This window comes from Camarhynchus parvulus, chromosome 1A (genome assembly GCF_901933205.1).
Source record: "Camarhynchus parvulus chromosome 1A, STF_HiC, whole genome shotgun sequence".
In the NCBI taxonomy this organism is placed as follows: domain Eukaryota; kingdom Metazoa; phylum Chordata; class Aves; order Passeriformes; family Thraupidae; genus Camarhynchus; species Camarhynchus parvulus.
In genome coordinates this window covers 38,440,641-38,459,909 of record NC_044586.1, presented here as the reverse complement: position 1 = coordinate 38,459,909, position 19,269 = coordinate 38,440,641, and the positions used below count along the sequence as shown (strand labels likewise).

At 42.8% G+C, this 19,269-nt stretch overlaps 1 protein-coding gene across 1 annotated transcript in view; it reads right to left on the bottom strand.

Moving 5' to 3' along the window:
* The window catches only part of PPM1H (protein phosphatase, Mg2+/Mn2+ dependent 1H), a 131,619-nt gene that overhangs the window by 8,926 nt on the left and 103,424 nt on the right, over positions 1-19,269 (bottom strand). The window contains exons 7-9 of the mRNA XM_030960787.1: positions 12,197-12,260; positions 10,458-10,565; positions 1,870-2,021 (exon numbers count right to left, since the gene is read on the bottom strand). Coding sequence (XP_030816647.1) covers positions 1,870-2,021; positions 10,458-10,565; positions 12,197-12,260 — 324 coding nt within the window. The remainder of the gene's footprint in view (positions 1-1,869; positions 2,022-10,457; positions 10,566-12,196; positions 12,261-19,269) is intronic.

Sequence of the window (19,269 nt, the reverse complement as noted above, 5' to 3'; positions counted from 1 at the left end):
TAATCCTCCACAATTACTAAACCAGTAGGAGAAAATCTAAATCAAAACAAAGAAAATACAATTTTCCTTTAGTGTCTCTCATTGCTCTGAGTGTTCTATAATGGATGAAATAACTCATCTAATAAGTTAAAAAGGTTGAAGAATCCTGCTTCCTACTGCAGCAATCATGGTGGCCATCACCATCAGCTTAGTAAAGACCAAAAGGAACAAGAGAGACAACACACCCTGACTGTATTCTCAACAGATGGGACTGGTGAGGATGGAAGGCAGGGCCAATCTTTTGGAAATACTAGATGAGAATGGAGACAGAGCAGGACAGAGGTATTGCATGTTACCAGGTGCCTTTGCAAGAATCTCAAGGGTGAAGGAATAAGAACAAAAGCACCATAGCTTTTCTGAATGGTGTTAGGGAATAACTGAAAGTCGACTGGATAGGTCATCTCCTCCTACCTTAAATTAATGGCACATCTGCATAGCACTCAGCCAGATGCCCTGGAAGTGCCCTTAGCTGGTCCTGTCTGATCTCCTCCCAGAGAGAGGCCTGACACAGCTGCATGTCTGCTGAAGTAGAGATGGCCTGGGGCTGTCATTCATACCACACCTCATCTTTGGCATAAGGAGACGGGCAAAGTCAAAATATGTAGTTGCAGCTTCATGATAATCATCAATCATCCATTTTCCTGATGATTGCAGCAAAACCTGTTTTTGCACTCCATATTTTTAAGTGTCAGAGCAAGAAAATACTGCTGTTGAGTTATTTTGAAGGTGTTCTCCCTTTAAAACCCAAGTCACTGTCAAGGTGTCCATACCCTGTTATCTTGTCTGTTGATGAACAGGGCTGACCCTGTGAAGATGACCACTTAGAAATATGAGAAACAGCAAGCATTTTGAGATGGGTCTTAGCTGTTTCTGAAACTCCACTTTCCACAGACCAACTGGGGATGTGTAAAATGTCTCTTCTCTGCTCTCAGCCAAGGGTGAGGGCAGAACAAAGTGGTAGATGGCCCTAAATTCACTAACAACACACACTTCCCTTCCTGAACAGTCTCTCAGAACAAATAAAGCTCTTTCCACTTTCACAGTCCCATTTACAAGCAAGAGACTTCTGATCTCTGGCATAATGTTTTAATTCACAGTGGCACTGAACTCAGTAGCAGACAAACCTATGGACAAATTCAAGGCAGAAAGCCTCTAGATAGTTGCTTGGGAACTTGTTTGTTTGCATGATGGTATGTTTTAAGGACAGAAACTGATAATCTGAGACAAAGATAGAAAAATGAAGATCATGAGGTATATTAAAATGATGAAATGAAGCAGGATCTAATTAAATGAAATACAAGTCAGACTTTCCACCTGTTTTGTCACCACACCTGTTCTGCAGCTGGTAGCACTGAGCATCCTCTAGGGAAGATGAGTTTAAAGGTCACACCATGACTAGGAATGAGTGGGAACCACAGTGTGCAGTATTTATATATATACGCAGTGAGACAGGGAGATGCTGAGGATGTCTTTCTGAGAAACAATCTTTAGTGTTACGGGATTGTCCAGAAGAGAGACTTGTTGCCGTGTTCTTCCAAGACCCCAGCCTCCTACAGTTTTCACAGGACCTCACAGAGCAAACAAAATGGATCCCATGCCATGATACTGTGATCCCACACCTACTCCTTTGAAGGCAGGCATTTCTGAGTTATAATAAAGCCCCTGCTCCAACTGCTCACATTTGCTGTAGAGGCTCCATCCAACCTATAAAAATGTCTTCTTGTAAGTGTTGCGTATTTCCCAAATGTTATTCATATACTTTCTACAAAAATATGTTACCAGAAAGTGCTCTTCTATGGAGAAGCTAGAAAATGGGGGATGAGCACAAACCTGTGGGGATCATCTGGGTCACAGTTCGGTAGAAAGTTAGTGACAGCTTCTGCCACCTCTTCATTTAACAGCACATCCCAGAGTCCGTCAGTAGCTAGGATCAGGACATCATCTGGCCCATGCTCGTACTGCAGGAGGTCATAGACTCGCACCTAAAAGAAAAAACCCAAGGCAATTCATGAAGGAGGTGATTGTCAGACCTGTTTGTGAAACATTGCTGAGTTTGGCTGTGAGTTTATCAGGTTCAGCCAGGGCACTGACATAACCTCCCATGGCACTGGCAGAGCCTGTCTCCAATGCAGCCCTTCCTGCTGCAGCTCAGTGTGGCTCAGGTGCTAACCCCAGACGGGATGGATGAAGTGTTCCAAACCAGGCTCTAAGGCTCTCTGCTGCCTGATGCCAGAAGTGCTTGAAGCCTCCCCCACCCAGCAGCCTGGCTTCAGCGCATGAGGCTCCTCCCTATCATTTGCAGGACTAGTCATATGGAAGCTGAATAATTTATTTGATGAATTTTTGATATTTTCTAATAAAATATTCACAAATAATTGTTTTCACTATTTGTCCTGGTCCATTTAAGCCTGCCAGATTGCATGTTTGGAAATGCCTGTGTGACAGCCGGCATTGCATTCACTTTTCTAAACCTGAGGCAGCTGCTGCACTCGAGTTTGGCCTGAGCAAGTGAGCAGTTCCATGAAATGCAGAAAAACTGCTCAGTCACATGTATCTGTAAAGATTTCAGTAGCTACAGACCGATTCAGGATCTGCACAAAATGAAGCTTATTTGCACTATTAAAATACCCTCTGACTTCAATTTGTCTGTCTGCAGCCCTAGTCAGGCTGATCACTGCTGGCACCACTTCACAGCCTGCCTTTTAAAACAACTTCCACCATCCTCTTCCCAGAGAGGCTGAGAGTGGTGGAGGCAGTCACAATGGGGGCTGCTGCGTGGCCATCAGCTGAGCCAGAATACAAGCAAAGGCCATAGAAAGTGTTTTAAAACAAGCCTTTAGCTTGGTGTAACTCCCCTTCCTGCACATGCTGTACTCCAGCTGAGAAATGCCTGCAATTCCCAGGTTGCGATGGGGAGCCATTAGGAAGCACCCACAGAGCATTTTAATTACCACAGCAACAACCACAGTTTGAAAGAACTATAACAACCACAGCAAGGCAAACAGGAGGGAAGGATCACCTATACTGAAATTCAGAAACAGTGCACCTCATCATGCACCCTGCTCCAGCCCTGGACTCCACTAACAGCAGTTAGTCAGGACAAGCACTGGGCATAACAAGAAAATACGAGCTGTTTTATTCTCCCTCATGGTGCACTCTCCCCTTAGGAGCCATGGAGCAGGCAATGCATATAAAATGCCTGGACCTTTTAATATAATTACACTTTTATGGGACTTCAACCAGTACCACTGGGAAAAAAAATTAAAAGATCACCTAGATCTGACTGCTAATCCCTACCAGTTCGCCTTTCACTCAAAAGCACAAGAAGGTCATTTGTAAAATGTAACCTTCATTTCATTAGCTAAGGTAGCAGCTGAATAAGGACTTTGGAGAGGATTAAATTCAAGGCAAGATACTCTCTTCATTAGAGCATATCTGCTTATTCAGACTTGAGTGGGAATATAGAAAAGACCCCTATATGCAGCACAGCTCTCATCTCAAGCTTATTGTACAGAAATCAGTAGCTGTCATAGTCCCTGTCTCTCAGAATTTATTTCAGCCTTAACAGCCCACAGTTGCAACTCAGAAATCACTGGAGTGTGGAGGCTGAGTTGGCCAACACAACCATCAATATACAGCACATGTTCTGGTCAGATCTCTTGGGGACCAGCAAATACTTGAGAAAGCATCACAGTTAATGCTCAGGGATGCACTCAGCACCAAGCCCCTGGTAGGGCTAACCAAGCTTCAGACATCTGTGCTGGGAAAAGCACATCCCAACTGAGGCAAAAGACACATTACATCACAGGAGCCAGCAGCTTAGGTGGGGAAGAAGGCAGAAAGAAAAACCATGCATCACTGATTGGAATCCTCCTGAAATCAACCATTTTGTCTGACTGAGGAGTGGCACTGGGATGGATGAGAAACTTTTCAAAGCTACCTGCCGCCAGTCCATGAGCAATATCAAGAAGAGATCATTTTATCAAGAATATGTTTTGTTTTAGGGGAACAAGAAAAAAAAATGCATTCACTGATTTATTGTGTAATCTAGGAAGAGGTATGGTACTTCCTAAAAGGACAAGTTTTGTGAACTGGGCACCTCCAGCTCAAAGGTATATGTTGAGAAGAAACTAGATGTCAGAAGAGACACAGGACAGAGAGGTGTTTGGCTAGTCCCCAGGCTAAGGAAAAGAGAGTGCCAAGGTTACAGAAGACACGCTTGGGGAATTGATGCAAAATTGTTGCATATAAGAACCAGTCGGGCATGAACAAAACATTCAATGAAATGCAGTTTTGTCTGCCTTCCGGTTACCTTAAGTCCTTTCTTTGTGTCTTGCCTTGGATTTCTTAAATACAGCTGTAGGTGGCCCTAATATGTTGCTGACAGAAAAGAGTTAGAGCTGTCCAGTCTATTGCAGGGTCAGGTTATGTTCACAGACTGCCTTGTCCAGGTGTAGAAAGTAACCAGCTCCTAACCCTTCATTCTTCTGCCAGCACCCTTGTTCTAGTTCTTTCTTGGGTCAATGAGGGTCTCTTGCAGTAGCACTCAGTGCCTTCAGATGGCTTGGAGAAGGGTGACAGCAGAGCTCCTGGAAGCACACAGGCTGGGCAGCACCACCAGGGCACATGGAATGGAAGCTCAGCCCAGCAGGGCTCACTGAACACCCACTCCACACACATCCCATGCTGTGCAGCACCCACAGCACACTCCACACTGTACAAAAAAGGTGACAGAGTATGATATGCCACAGTTTTGAAGTATGAGGAGACATCCAGGGAATTACCTAAGTGACTGCAACAGTAATGAACCCACAGCCCTTTAAATCTTATGTGAACAAAAGCAGTTCAATGATTGCAATGAAAATGACTATTTAATTTTTTTAGATTTCAGAGTAAACATTACCAATGACTGCCTCCTTCCCGCAGCTGTATTTCAAGGAAGTAGAGCAACGTTTAAGGAAAGTTCTGTCTGTGACGCAAGTTTGCTCAAAGCTGCTCACACTTTGCAGAAAGCAGCATTGCAGAACCCTGCTCCTTCAGGTGACAGCTGGCTGGACAATGACTGGCAGTGCAGATGTTTCCTTAACTGGTGCAGCACCCTTGACAAATTTCCTAACAATGCCATCTTGAAACTTCAGTCTTTTCCTTGAGAATTGCTGCTTCTGTAGCCAGACATCACTCCTGAAAGTGCCCCATTGAATGTGTGTCCTTGATGTCCCATGATGTCCTGAGAGCCCTCTTCCTCCAGCCTACCAATCCCTTCTGTGTGAAGAATGGATTCTCACTCATTTAAATTAATCTCTCTGGAATATCAGGGCAGCCCTGGAAGAAGCCAAGTTTGGTCACCGTACTTCTCCCATCTGCTGATGTCTTATTGATGTAAAGTAGCTGAATTTGACATCAGCGACCAGAAAATGTAAAAACTCTAAGGAACAAGCAGAAGAACCTCAGCAGCCAGCCATGAAGCCACAGCAATAAGCACTGGGTTACCCTTATATCTTACAGATAGAATAATACTACTTAACCTCACTAGTACTTACTGATCTGCTGACAGGTAACAGTGGATACACGCCGCCAGAGCCCATAGTCATACACATCTTTCTGAACATGAATTATGCAGTTTGTCAAATAATGTCCTTCTTCAATCCAGGTGTTTGTTTCTCATACTACATATTACCTACATGCAGTCGAGAGCACTGAGAAAACTGCTCTGGGCAAGCAATGAACAAACAGGTGGGCTGGTTTTTATTTACATTTCAAGCAGATCTACCCACCAGACAAACCCCACCTTTGGCTGCTGTGAAGAAGTACGGCAGCCCTGCGAAGGCACTGTGCCTGGTTTGTTTTTAAGAGGCAGCCAAGGCGAGTCCCTGTGGCTGGAAAACCGCTCACAGCAGTGACATGTAAGCCTGCAGCCACCTGAGGTGCTCCTCAGCAGCCAGCCTCAGGGAATTCCAGCTGAACAACAGCCTGCATTCCCTCCCTGCACTATTGATCAACCCAGCTACTTCAATAAATTAAGCCCTTTCTTAATTGTATCATCCCTTTTATGCGCAGTGTTATCCAATGCAGCTTTCCTGGCAAATGATGAGATCTTTCAATACCACTCTCCGTGTAATTTATATGTAAATAATAAAAAGTGGGTCCCAACACTGCTCCCTGCAGCATTCACCAATTAATCTCCTTTTAGCTTTTTACTGCCACCCTTTGTTTCCTGCCCGTTAGCCAATTTCCAGTAGACTGTGCCAACTTTCCACTTTGTCTGTAGCTTCATATCTTTTATATTAATAACCTGTGATGCACAACAGTTTCTCAAATGTTCTGAGGAATCAAAGTGCTCATGCAAGAGCATCAACTGTATTTATTATTATTATTATTTTAATTCTCTTGTTGACATAACCTCAAGGACCTGAAGCCACTTAAGTGTGATGTTTGCTTCCTGAAGCCACTTTGATTCCCTTTGATCATCCTGTGCTTCTCTATGTATTTGCCTTACTTGTTCCTTTGGATAGCATAATTCCTGAGGATTTCTCCTGAAGGCAGATATGAATCTAAAATGGTCTCCTTGGACATATTTGTGGAGTTATCAGAAAGATTTTATGAACACTGGAATAACAAAAATTGTTCTTCATTACCTTCTTATCATTTACTCTGATGGCTGGCTTTGGGTTCCTTGCTGGCAAGGGCCAAATGTTGCCATCAGAGCCCCATCTTTCCCCACCAAATAGCTGAGTTGCCATTCAAAAAACTTCAGGATGAAATTCTTCCCTTCATCTGCAACAAGGTCGCTCTAAGTTTTGAAAAGCAGAATTTCCTGTTGAAAGCTTTCAAATTAACTGTTCCATTATGAAAAATAAATATTTAATTCCATGCCAGAGAGCCTCAGCCATGGCTTGCCTGCTTTGTGCTACTCCAGTTCATTATAAAAGGTTCAAATCTCTAGAGCTCACCAACCTGCAGAAGTCTCCAAATCTGGTCTCATAACAGCTGAGCCAGTGAATACTGATTACATTTGTCAGTCTTGGCTGCATGACTTTTCCTCCCATAGCCTGGCACTCTGTCAAAGTATCATTTCACACCACCCTCAAATTACTATTATATGCCTATTTCTGGATGTAGTCTCAGGGACGTTTACCTTTCCTTGAGCTAAATTTTGGTGGATACAGCACACCAGAACTTTGTCACGCTGGAAGTAAAATGTTCAGAAAACTCACCACACTGCCCCTTACTCAAGAAAGAACACTGCAATTACGGCACAAAACCAGGAGCCAGAGGACTTGGATCTTCCCTCTGTCACGACTCACTCTGTGCCTTAATTTCCTGTGCCTCCCCTTTTCCAGGTCTGGAAACCACACACTGTGCTTCCCTACCTCTATATAAACAATTCAAAATCCAGTGCTGCACAGGGACCAAATATGACTGCTGCCTGACACCACTGCCTTTGCTTCCAAGTGCCAAGCCTCCCAGATGGCAGAATAAAGATGTTGTTTCTTAATGCTGGTTTCTGTGCAAGGTGCGCTCCCCGTGTTTGGACAGAACAAGTCAGGAAAAAACATGAGGAGTTAAAGCACTGGAGCTCTCTTTGGGAAGAAAGGCAAGAGATGACTAAGAGGAGGAGATGCAACAGAAAGCAAGTTGGAGCATATGCTACTTCCTAATAATACTCAGGGTTTTTTTGCCAATATCTCTAAATTAAGGTGGCGGGTGCTCTGTCTTTCCTCCTCCTGCCCTCATACATTTCTGCTGAATTTAGCTGTGAAGAGGATGTGGAAACAAAGCCAATTTTGCTTCCCTTTTGCAAAGCAGTTAAGAGATCCTGAAACGTGGCTAGCATACGAACTGGATGCCACATTCCAGAATTTGAACATGTACAGACACATTCCCCACAAATCAGAAAAGCCCATGAGGAACTTTGGTTTATAGACACACACAAACACTGCAGCAGCAATTGGCAGAGATGATATTGCTGGGATGCTGTGCTGCAGCCATTACATACCCCAGAAACACTGACTCTCAGCAAGCCAGAAAGAGAAATAAATAGGTGGAATTGCATCATTTTTCTGGCATTAAATCCATCACAGTGATGAGGGCAGAGCTCCTGCCTGCCTGGCTGAGGAGAACAGCAGCGGGTCTCAAGTGAGGGACACCACACGTTCAAAGGGGGAAAGTACACGATAGCAAGGAAACATGAAAAAGGGGCTGTCTGTAGATCTCCCTCTTTTCTTCAAGGTTGGGTTCTCTCAGCACTTTTAAAATTTTTATTTTTATAATTGGAATTTTACATACAATTTATATATAATAAATATAAATATATATAAATTTTATATCTCTGTTTATATGCACGGAGGCGAGAGGGGACCACACTGCCACTCTGGAGTGGAGTAAGCCAGATCGCCTTTAGTTGTGGGGTGGATTGTGGTGGTGCATCCTTCCTCCCTGCCTCTCCTCAGGCCAGACTATGATCTCAGAAATGCTGTCAGGCCTTGGCCTTGATGAACAGCACCTGAGCTGAGCTCCTCTCAAGCTTATCAGAAACACTGTCTGCTCCCAGGAACTTGTGTGTCTAACGAGCTCCTGGCATTTTTCAAACAGCCTTGGAAACTTATTCTTACCTGAATAACAACCCAAATGGAACAACATCATAGCAAAGTTATCAAACTTTCAGAGAAAGTTACCACCCAAATTGCAGCCAGAATGGAAATTTTATATGGCTAAAGCCAACTTTGGTGCAACCCTATAAACAGTGGGTCCAAGTGAGAGCCTTTGAGCTCTCCTGTACCACAGCAGGCTGTGTACATACTCTTTTAGGTCTGTGTACCTATGAGTGTGAATATGCTACAGAACAGGTACTAGGAATGTTGCTCTGCTAAATTCTTAAATACATTAGATTTGTAAGTTAAGCCCATAAGTAAGTTACTGTTGTGCTTACAGTAAATTCTATAGAATCTTCTGTTAAATTGTTTAAATTCAGCTATTGATTAAGTGTTGTTAAAACCTTTAGGCCTAAACTCGTGGCCGTGTCCGGGGAAAGGTTTGGCAAGGGGGTCTACTCTGAACCTTGTGACTCAACAGGAGGGTCTCCCTTATTCCTTTTTATCCTTAACTTTTCCCTCATCCTTCTTCCTTACCCTTAAGCTTTTTTGCCCCTAGCTCCCACATAGATAATTTTTGGCTAACTTTAGTTTTAAGTTGATTGATTTTAGATTTCAGTCCAATTTTTTCTCTATGTGCTCCAACAATCTAGTAAGTAGTAGAGTGAACCCTGCCAACAAACTTTGTTCTGCTTTCATTTTAATATTGAACCTGCTTTTGTTGATACTTTTGTTGGTGATTCTTTGAGCAGCCTGAAACATTCATGACAAATTTGCCTTGGAGATGTTATAAGCAAGGTTTATTTAATAATTTGGTTCTTTCCTAGCAGTATGATGTTTGTGTGATTTCATTCTCTCATACTGCTATAGCAAGCAACAAATTCAAGGTCAAATACTAGGTAAGGTTAAAACTTTGGCAATCCAGTTGACAATGGACAGTTTAGTTTTCAGCATTTGGGCCATGGAAGCAAAGCTGCCTCGTCTTGTGCTGTCATCAGATGGTTTGCCCTTGCTTAATATTTTATGAAAAATATGTGACATCTGTTCCTTGATGTAGGAACAGGAGGAATGCAGTTACAATGGGAGGAAAAAAAAAGCAAAGCTTGCATGTTCTTTGTTAACAAATACATTTAAATCCCTTTGGAAGGCTTGATATCCTTCACTGCAAGGTCTCCAGAGGTCAAAAAGTGGGTGGAATTGCTTGTGATGAGTCCATTTAAAATGAAGGAGGCATTTAAAACTACCCCTAACCCAAATACCACATAGTCTCCTCATAACTCCATCATTTGGGAATGCACAATGTCATTATTTGGTGTTAGCACAAAACTATCAAAAGAACTGAAGGTTAAGGGGCAGACAGAAGGAAGCATGAAGTACCTTTCCTATGACTCTTAGCATTTTCCTGCTTAAGTGGTGATCTGGAATCCTCTGTGTAAAGCAGGATACTACACTGCTGTGGAAGACATCCCTTCTGCAGTACAGGGATTTACATCTCCTGTGAAGGCAGTAAGATCTAGGCCTTTATGGGAGATGGAGCACATGAAGGTGGGAGGAGAGATGGGTGTCTGTCACACTGAATGGCAAGGCTTTGGGATAACCATAGCACAGGGATGTGGAGCAATCAGCACACAGCTGGGGAACTTAGAATCTACTATGAACTTAGTTCCTACTATGTGGATGTTACTATCATGCTGCACCTTCGCAAAGGGCAGCATGTTACCTGGACTGGATCACAGTCAGAAGGGATGATTTGAGAAGAACAAATAAACACACTAAGTAAATTTATTTCCCTCTCACAAATCAGATAGTTGAATCTTGGCTGTTTACCTCAGGAGATGAGGACAGGAAAGGTTTGATGTATATATTGGAGTCATGCACTTTCAGGTCATGGTCTCCCAGTCCTCGGGTCACTCCAATTGTTGCCATAACCCGAGCCTGGAAATAAAGAAAAGCAGTGGGATAAAATCTTGTTACATGGACTGTGTCAATAAGGAATGAGATAATATTCCTACTCTGTATCTGCTACAGTTAGGGATGAATACCCTTTTCTCTCCCAGGAACTCTAGATTTAACACAGCAAATCAACGTCAAACTTTTCACACTCTTGCCATCTCCATTTTCCTCCTTATTAAGCTTTGTTTTCATCCACATCCCACTCACCATCTCTAAGGTACTGGGTCTACAGAAACCTAACCCATTCACCTCACTGTCCACACAAGTCTGTGAGAGCATTCCTTCAGCAAATTATACTGTTAGTATAGGTTTTATGAAGAGGACAGGGAGCTCAGCTACTCACATAATGAATCCGTGGTATTTTCCTATTGACATAATGTTGTATATTCCCCTTACCAGGGAAAAGTGCAAAAAGCCACCCTAAATTGCTGAAGACACACATGACAGCAGCACTGACCACAGCGCTCTCTTCTAGGGAGAGTCACTGCACAGCAGGTCTGCAGTTCCCTCACATCTGCCACTTCCTTCCCCCAGCACCTGCCTCTGTGACATGAGTGGTGTCCCAAGAGGTTCTGGGCTCTCCTTCCTTAAAGCTGCTCCAAAGACCGACCAGCCATTCAGCCTCTCAGGGAACCCTGCTCTCTGTGCTCTGCAGATCACTTCCTCCAAACTCAAGCTCAGCCACAGCAGCTTCTGGGCAAGGGAGCTCAGCATCACTAACGCTGAGCAACTGACTCAGAATCATTTTTCCTCAGTGACTCCTGGCTTCACAGGGCCATAAAAAAGTAAATTAAGCAGATGTGCATGAAACATTTTGCAAATAATTATAAACCTAACGAAATTCAGAGATAAGCTGCAGGTCTGAACCTTCAAAGCATGGACTAATTTTGAAGAGCATCTATTTTTGCATTGAGATAAGAACCTAATGCGGCAGAGGGGCACTATTTAGAAACACAGCAAGCATACCAATATCAGCAAACTGACACCACTGCATCCTTATATTGATCCTACTGCTGCATCCAGCTAAGCTTGCTGGGACCAACACTAACGATCTCACTGTTCTTAATCACAGAGCTGAAAACAAAGCATAACAAACAGAACAGTGCTTCTCCCTTTCAACTGTCAGCCTTCACACATCAGAAAAATTCAACAGTGAGTTCACATAACCTTATCTTCTTCAGCTAGTGTCAAAGGTGTTCTACTTTACAAATCCTGCCCTGATCCCTCCTCTTCCTAAATTAGAGTTTTGCATCTCAGAGCAGTATTAAATATCTCCCTGCTTTGTTCTAGTTATATTTTACAATGAAACAGGAACATTTAAAGGCAGTTACTTATGACACTCTCATTGTAGCCTATTTACAATGAAAGAAAAACAAAAGCAAACTAAACAACAAATGACTGCTGTAAAATGGTTATTACTATGTTGAGCTCTCCCCACCATCCCCCAGACATGAGACTAATTTATGACAGAACCAAGACATTCTTTCAAGCTGTCAAAACGATAAAATAAAGAGATACTGAGTGGAAAACACTGGACTGCCATGGGCTAAAAAGAATGGTAAACAGCACAGAATTCCTTCTTCCTTTAGTCCAAGGAAAGCAAATGTGCCCACCTTTTTGCCTTCTCCATATATAAGGGGAAACTTCAAGTCATCTTCCTCAATGGTTTTGTATGCCCTGTGGGGGGAGGACAAACAACATTTATGAGGCTTGTAGTCAATTAGTGACCCAGTGCCCTGAAACAAGCAGCTGTGTTTCAAAAATGGGGGGAGAAAACAAAAATCATTATTTTTCCTAGGGACTCTTTGAACCAAGATATAAATTTCGTTTTCTGCAGGAAGGTTTTCTGTAAATAGTTATCCATTTCACTAAAAGGAAAAGTGAAGATGGGAATATATCTAACATGCCAGGCTACTCCTATTGATCGCAAAGAAAGAAGTGAACTGGAATAACATCCTAATCAGGTAAGATATTGCCAGATATGGAACCAGCTATACCATAATACAGTGTCACAAAAAATCCCAAATCCAACCAAATAAAAAACCCCAAACAAAACAACTCCAAACCCAAGAAACTAACCAATGCCTAGATTGGCACTTTTAATGTGAAACGTGAGCAATGACAGGACACGTACACATGGTGTGAAACAGCTATCTGATCCTGTTCTCACCCTCCAGGACCACAGAAACCAAGACAAGCTTCATGTGCCGAAGTCTTAGGATATTTAGTGCTCATTTGACCTTGACTGCAACAGTCAAGGTTGTCAGAGGTTTCACATTTCACAGCAGCTTTCCCATGGACAAGAGACAAGAGAAGAAAATGCTCATGCTCTGATTCTGTTTACCACATGCCTGCGTACTCTACCTTTTACACATCCAGCTGTTGACACTGATGAGGTGAGAAGGTTAGCAATTTTGCCAGTGAGAAATAAAAAAAAAAAAATAACAGAAGATGACAGTCATTCTCATAAGCTGTAGAGTCCTGTGGTTTGCATGATACATGCTTGAGCTCAGGTGCTGCAGCTTTTTGGCTAAGGTGCATTGCCCCAGAGGGCATGCTTCCCATCATCCCACAGCGTCATCCCTCCTCAGCCTTTCCCTGCGTGTTGTGCTTCCCTCCTGGTCCATCCATGCCCAAATCCCTCAGGATGACACCAAAAGCACCCTGAGTGCACAAACCAGAGGAGGAGGGAAGGTGCTGGGCAGATCCCCTGCCAGCCACTGCCAACCCCTGCTGTAGCTCTCCAGGATGGCTGCCTGAGCTCCAGGGAGTCACATGGGATCGCGTTTATGCAACGTTAAGGCTGTCACGTAAACCAGCAGGAAATTAAAAATTACGGGTGAAATCCTATATTGTAATCAAACTGCTCCCTGCTTCACCAAAATATGGCACAGGCCTGCGATCAATAAACGGTGCTGTACATGCTGCATCACCCAGGTGAGACTCAGATTTACTGAGAATTGCAGAGACATTTAAGTCCCACCTTTAAATTTCCCAGTAATCACAGGAAAGGATCAAATTAGAGTTCTGGAGGTGAGGAAGGACCAAGAAGAAAGAGAAAAGCCATCAAAATTCATAGAAGAAACAGTAGTGGAGGGCTCCCCTCACATACTAAAAAATATTACTATATATAAAATCCCAAAATGAAACTAGGTGAGGTTTGCAAAATACAGTGGTGGGTCCTTCATGTAGTCAAGAATATCTTAGAATATACAACCATAATATTAGGCCATCTCTCTAAGACACAATACAGTGAAGGCATTCAAATGGAATTCTGCACTGGGGAGGGCAAATAAATTAGCTCTTAAACCAAACAAAGAGACACAAATTACAACATGTAGCCAACATGATAATACTTCCCTGGTGTTTAAAACCTAGAACATCATTTAGTTGGGAAGGAGGAGCTGGTCATGGATTTTGCTCTTGTTCCTTCCTTTATTCCCAACAAATATCTCTGCCTCACTCACTAAGCTGGATATCCTGGTTTGAATGTAGAGCAAAAAATTTACTATTTCTGACTACTCAAGAGCATGTTTCAAAGATTCCAACTGGACCTACACTACTGGAAGACCTGGGAAAACATCATTGAGGAATCTGAACTATGCCTTGCATAGAGCCAGTTAGTTATGCTCTGCCACCAAGAAAATGCGTATCAGCTGAATCCATTGTGGGCATCAGTCAATGACTAATCAAGCCACAAGCCTGAGAAGACAAACATTCCTACTGGATGTTCACATTGTTGCACATATTTGTTAAAACAGCAAACAAAACTAGGATGATGTGGCTTAACTACTTGCAGCCCCCTTTTTGAAAGAAAAAACAAGCCCATTCTTTACACACAGACTATATTATCTGCAAGGTAACCACAACTACATAAGACCAAAGCCCTCACTTTACACTGCCCTGTAAGCTGACAAAAGCAGGGACCAAGCTTTTTTCCTTCTCTCCTCTTTCTCCTTATATTCTCCTGCACAGCACCTCACACTGACTGTGCTTTAGGAAGGAAGGGAAAAAAGTGTCATTTAGGCCACTATCCTTCAAAAGAATGCTCCTCACTGCTGAGTGCAGCTTCTTTCAGGGAACCATTAAAAAACCACTGTCCCTCAGGCCTTCAACTGTGACACCTCGGTGTAAGGACACTGGGGGAGGCTGTGTTCCAAGGGCTGCAGCTAACTTGTTCCATCAGCAGATTAGGGAGAGCAGCTGGCTAGCCTGTGACCTCCTGAAGCTGTGCAACTATGTGAGGGAGGCCCAGAGAGCTACAGTGATTTATTTTGTGGTTACTCATAGCCTGTCACCTCTTGGGCTTATAACTTGGGTGTCAAACTAATCTCAAATGTGCTTTTTCTGTTGATGCTGCTATTGCCTGAAAAATTACCATCACTTAAAAAACAATGCTCAGAACTGCAACCACAGCAGTGAAGGTAGCACAGACACACTGAAAAGCAACCTAGGACACTCTAGGAAAATACCTATGTCCTGCATTACCAGAGAAACAGAATTAATAATATACTAATGTGTGGTTTGCTGCAAGAGAAGTGTGAAGCACAGCTTTTCAGCTAATAACTCAGCAACTGCACTGGGGAGACGGAAAGAAGATATGAAGTTAATTTTCATTTCTGCCCTGTGAAACCTCCTGCATTTTGTATGTGGATTTATTTCACATAGGCTACAACCTTCTGGACTATTTCTTTTGATTTTATGTAATAAAGTTGCATTTATATTGTTGTTTACTGTATATAAAGATATAATATGCCAGTAGGTATATCAAACACAGATACACAGAGAACCTGAGGGGGTGGTTTGGCACTTTTAGTGCCAGCATGGCCTTATTCAGCCCTCTGTGTAATTCAGCCCAGCACACTGCTTTAACAACTCAGTGTTGCAACCCTCCCCTCTCCTTCTCTCTGTCTTCCTTGTCCACATCCCAGGAGGTTTTGGTGGCCACCAGGGCATGACAAGAAAGGTTATAAAGACAAGGCAATGCTATTGCTTCCAGCTCTGAATGAGCCTAAAGCCTGTTAAGTGCTTCTGCCACGTAAGCCTCTATTTTTCCAAATGGAAAAACAGGAGGAGCAGTGGGGAGTAGAAAAGGCAAGCTTGTGCCCAGCTAGATCTAGCTGCATTTTTTTCAGTTAACTTTGTTTCTTCTTTTCATTTCAAAAGAATTATGAAATGCTACTGCTGTCCAAAAATACTGAACTAGGCCTTGACATATGTACCACCCACAAAGTTACATTTGGACTCAGGATCAACATTTTGGAAAACCGGGCCAAATCGCACCAGGAGCCAAAAGAGATGTCAGAACAAAAGAACTAGGACTGACATGATGTTACTCATATGCTAACTGGAATCTGCTCTAAATGCATGGTGAAAAAATAACCAGGAGCTACTAAATGCACAACAATCTAGAGAAGTTTCTTAGAGTGCTGGGGTCATTAGTGCTTTTACACTCTTGAAATAAAAGATTATCAAAGTTACCTGCATATTTCTGGGTCAGAACTTGAAAAATCAGTCATCTCCCATATGCAAATTTCAGAGCCAAAATCCTAAATAACGTCTTACATGTGTTATGGGTTCTCCTGCCATTTAAGTTGTTCTTAAAATTGGCCTTCTGAAAGCACATACAAATTCACGTAAGAGTAGAAGTTGATGACTAAAACCGAAATCCACATTCCATTTTTCTTCATGGCAAACTGTGTAAGGTTACTGCATTGGCATCCCCAGGCACAACAGATGGTGTTGAAAACACAACCCACCCTGACCTGGAGAGTTCAGTTCTGTGCACAACAGGGGAATCCAGACTCTGTGCTCTGCTGTTTCATGGAACTTGGCTTTACAAAGTTTGTGTTTCACATCTCTGCTTGTGACACCTAATAGTAAACTGAGAATTAAACCTAACGATAAGCAAAGAAAATCATCATCAAAGGGCTTTAGCTTGAAGCATAGAATACACCTACTTGTGGCAAGCAACCAAGAGAAAGTACTACCGCTTCATAAAGTCCTAGTTCACACTGAGTACAAGGGTAAAGACATCTCTGACACAGGTTTGTAGATTTTGTGCATTTCTAGCACTGATTTGCTACCACTCTAAAAGCCACCAAACCTAGGGTCATCCATACACCTTCCACCTGCCCCAACTCTCCCCATCACCCAAAATAACCCTACTCACAACCAAACTACTCCAGCTATCCAAACAACCTCCTTCTCAAGCTCAACTTTCTTTAGTCATACCAACAGAAAATCATGTTTTAATCTTAAGCAACACAAAACTTGATAGAAACTCTTTCTTTCTTTTCCCCTCCCACACAAGTAATCAGTGGAATGGAGCTCACCCTTTGGGCAAAAGAGCTTAAACCACCACTCCAAAAGGAACTGTTCATCTGTACTGTCTGTTGAACTACAGGCATCTAACCAGTGTAAGTGCATGTTTACTATCAAGAAGAAAAGATGTGTAGTTCAGGTTAGGCACGGAGCCACTGAAAATTGTACCATTTATGTCTCAACTCAGCCATAATCTTAAAAAATGTCCTTAGACTTGTGCATCTGCAGAGTCAGGATCTCTGAGTCCAGACAGCACTGTCTGATACCAAGTACCCTCTAGATAGGTTAGCTCTAATGCTCAGTGTCTCAGTATTTTTCCCTTATTGCTCATCTGACACATAGTTTAATGAAATGAAATTACAATAAACAAAGATAATTAAGGCATACAAACTATAGCAATGTTTGTTAAGAGAAAAGATGATGGCAAAGCCAAATGAAAGACCGATGCACATGGGTACAAAACAGTTTTTAGGGAAAGATCTACCTTAACCAAGATAATCTCACAGGCCTTCTTTCAAGTAAAGAGGAAAACATACAAGTTTTAAAACACTCATTATTCATAGAAAATTCAGCAACACCTTCTTAAGAACCTGAAAGTATATAAAGCTTCATTTTGCAAATCCCAGTTCTGTCTACCAATCTAAAAAAAAAAAATAAAGTCTCTCAGCATGACTTGTACACATCTATGATCTCTGGCTTGGTCAAATCAGACTAATACATGAGCCTTGGACCTCAAGGGAGCCTTCACTGCTGTGAACAGTCCTAAGATGGAGTCTGCACTTTGGAGAGCACCAGCATCACATATTCCCGTGGAAGTAATCCCTAAGCAAAGCAAACTATCCACTTTGGTCAGCCCAGTTTAAAGACATGCACCAGAAAATTTTCAGGCACTTCCTGGAGTGTGGCTGACTATTTTAGTCCGTTCACCTCTATTGGAGCATTAAAAGAAAATGTTAGAAGAAAAGTCAAGGACAGGACTGTCAAGCATCTCAAGCGTTAGAGAGGTCCTTGCCCCAAGAAAGATAAATCAGTAAGAAAATGTAATGAAGGTATTTAAAAGGAGAAGCTGGGAGGGACAGAGCAAGAGTACTGCAATCACTTTCATACTTGTGACCTGTTGAGCTTTCACTACTGAGGGACAAAACCTGTGTTCAGATACTGCAGCTGCACATCAAACAGGTTCACCTTCTGCAACAGCCTCAGCAGGCCAAGCCTTTCTTTTTTGCCCTCAGTGAACTTGCTGCCTTGAGCACTTGTTAAAATTTATTTAATTTCTTCTACTCTTAAAAGACAAACAGGAAGGTTTGTCAACAATTTACTCTGGAGATAGAGGGGTAAGGGAAGTGGTCTGTTAACACATGTGGGCTGAGTGCACTGCCATGCACTGTGATGGACAGAAAAACTATTTGTAAACTGGTATTTTGCTGTATTTTTTGTTAAAATGTTGTTGTGAGGCAGATGGGAGAAAGGGTGCATGTTAAACTCACGGTGCCTGCTCCACACTTGCTAGCTGGGATCCTCTGGAAGCAAAGGAGATTGAGGTTGAGAAAGAATTGCAAAGTGAATTCTTCTGGGAAAGATCTCCGCAGTGCAGGATGGAGGAGGCAGTGAGACACAGCAAGCAGAGACCTCACCATTCCACAACAGTGTTGGAAACTCCTCCAAGGAGCAAGGGGCTTCCTCTCAGCCAGAAGCAGAGCCATAAATCAATCTTTGGTTACAAGGGAAAGAAAAAGAACTTCTGTGGACCCAGCTGAGGTTATGTCAAATTTGTGCAGATGGGGAAGCCAGAGAAAGCACAAGTGTGGAAAGAGACTTCACCTTATCAAGAAGAAAGGATGTTTTTGCTTGGATTTTCAGATTGAAGATTATGTCATTCCAGTTTAGTTTCATTCTGACAAAACAGGCTGGGATTCTTTTGTTTGCCCTTGCATATGCAGCACCTGATTCCACACCAAGGCAAAGCCCAAGTGGAGATGCAGAGCCATGCAGGGACAGGTCTTAGATGCACAGAAGGAGATGCTCTTGCAGGATGTGACTCAGACCAACCTCATTCTTATCACTCTCATTTGGCCCCAGAGAGGCCATTTACACAGAGCTTTACTCCAGACTTAAGCTTTCTCTCTTGTTGCAGCAGTATTATGTTCCTGTTTCTGCTTTCTCCTGCCCCAAAGATTCTGGCTCAGCTCCTGTGGCATGTGTACACTTGGGGGAAAGAGCCATTCATCACCGTCAGGAGACGTGCTGTACACAGCAGGTCAGCTCTCACCTCCTGCTGCTCCTGCAGTGAGGGCTGCAAATCCTGAAAAGATGCATAACATGCACATTGCAAACAGCCATTCATCATTGCAGAACTGTGCCC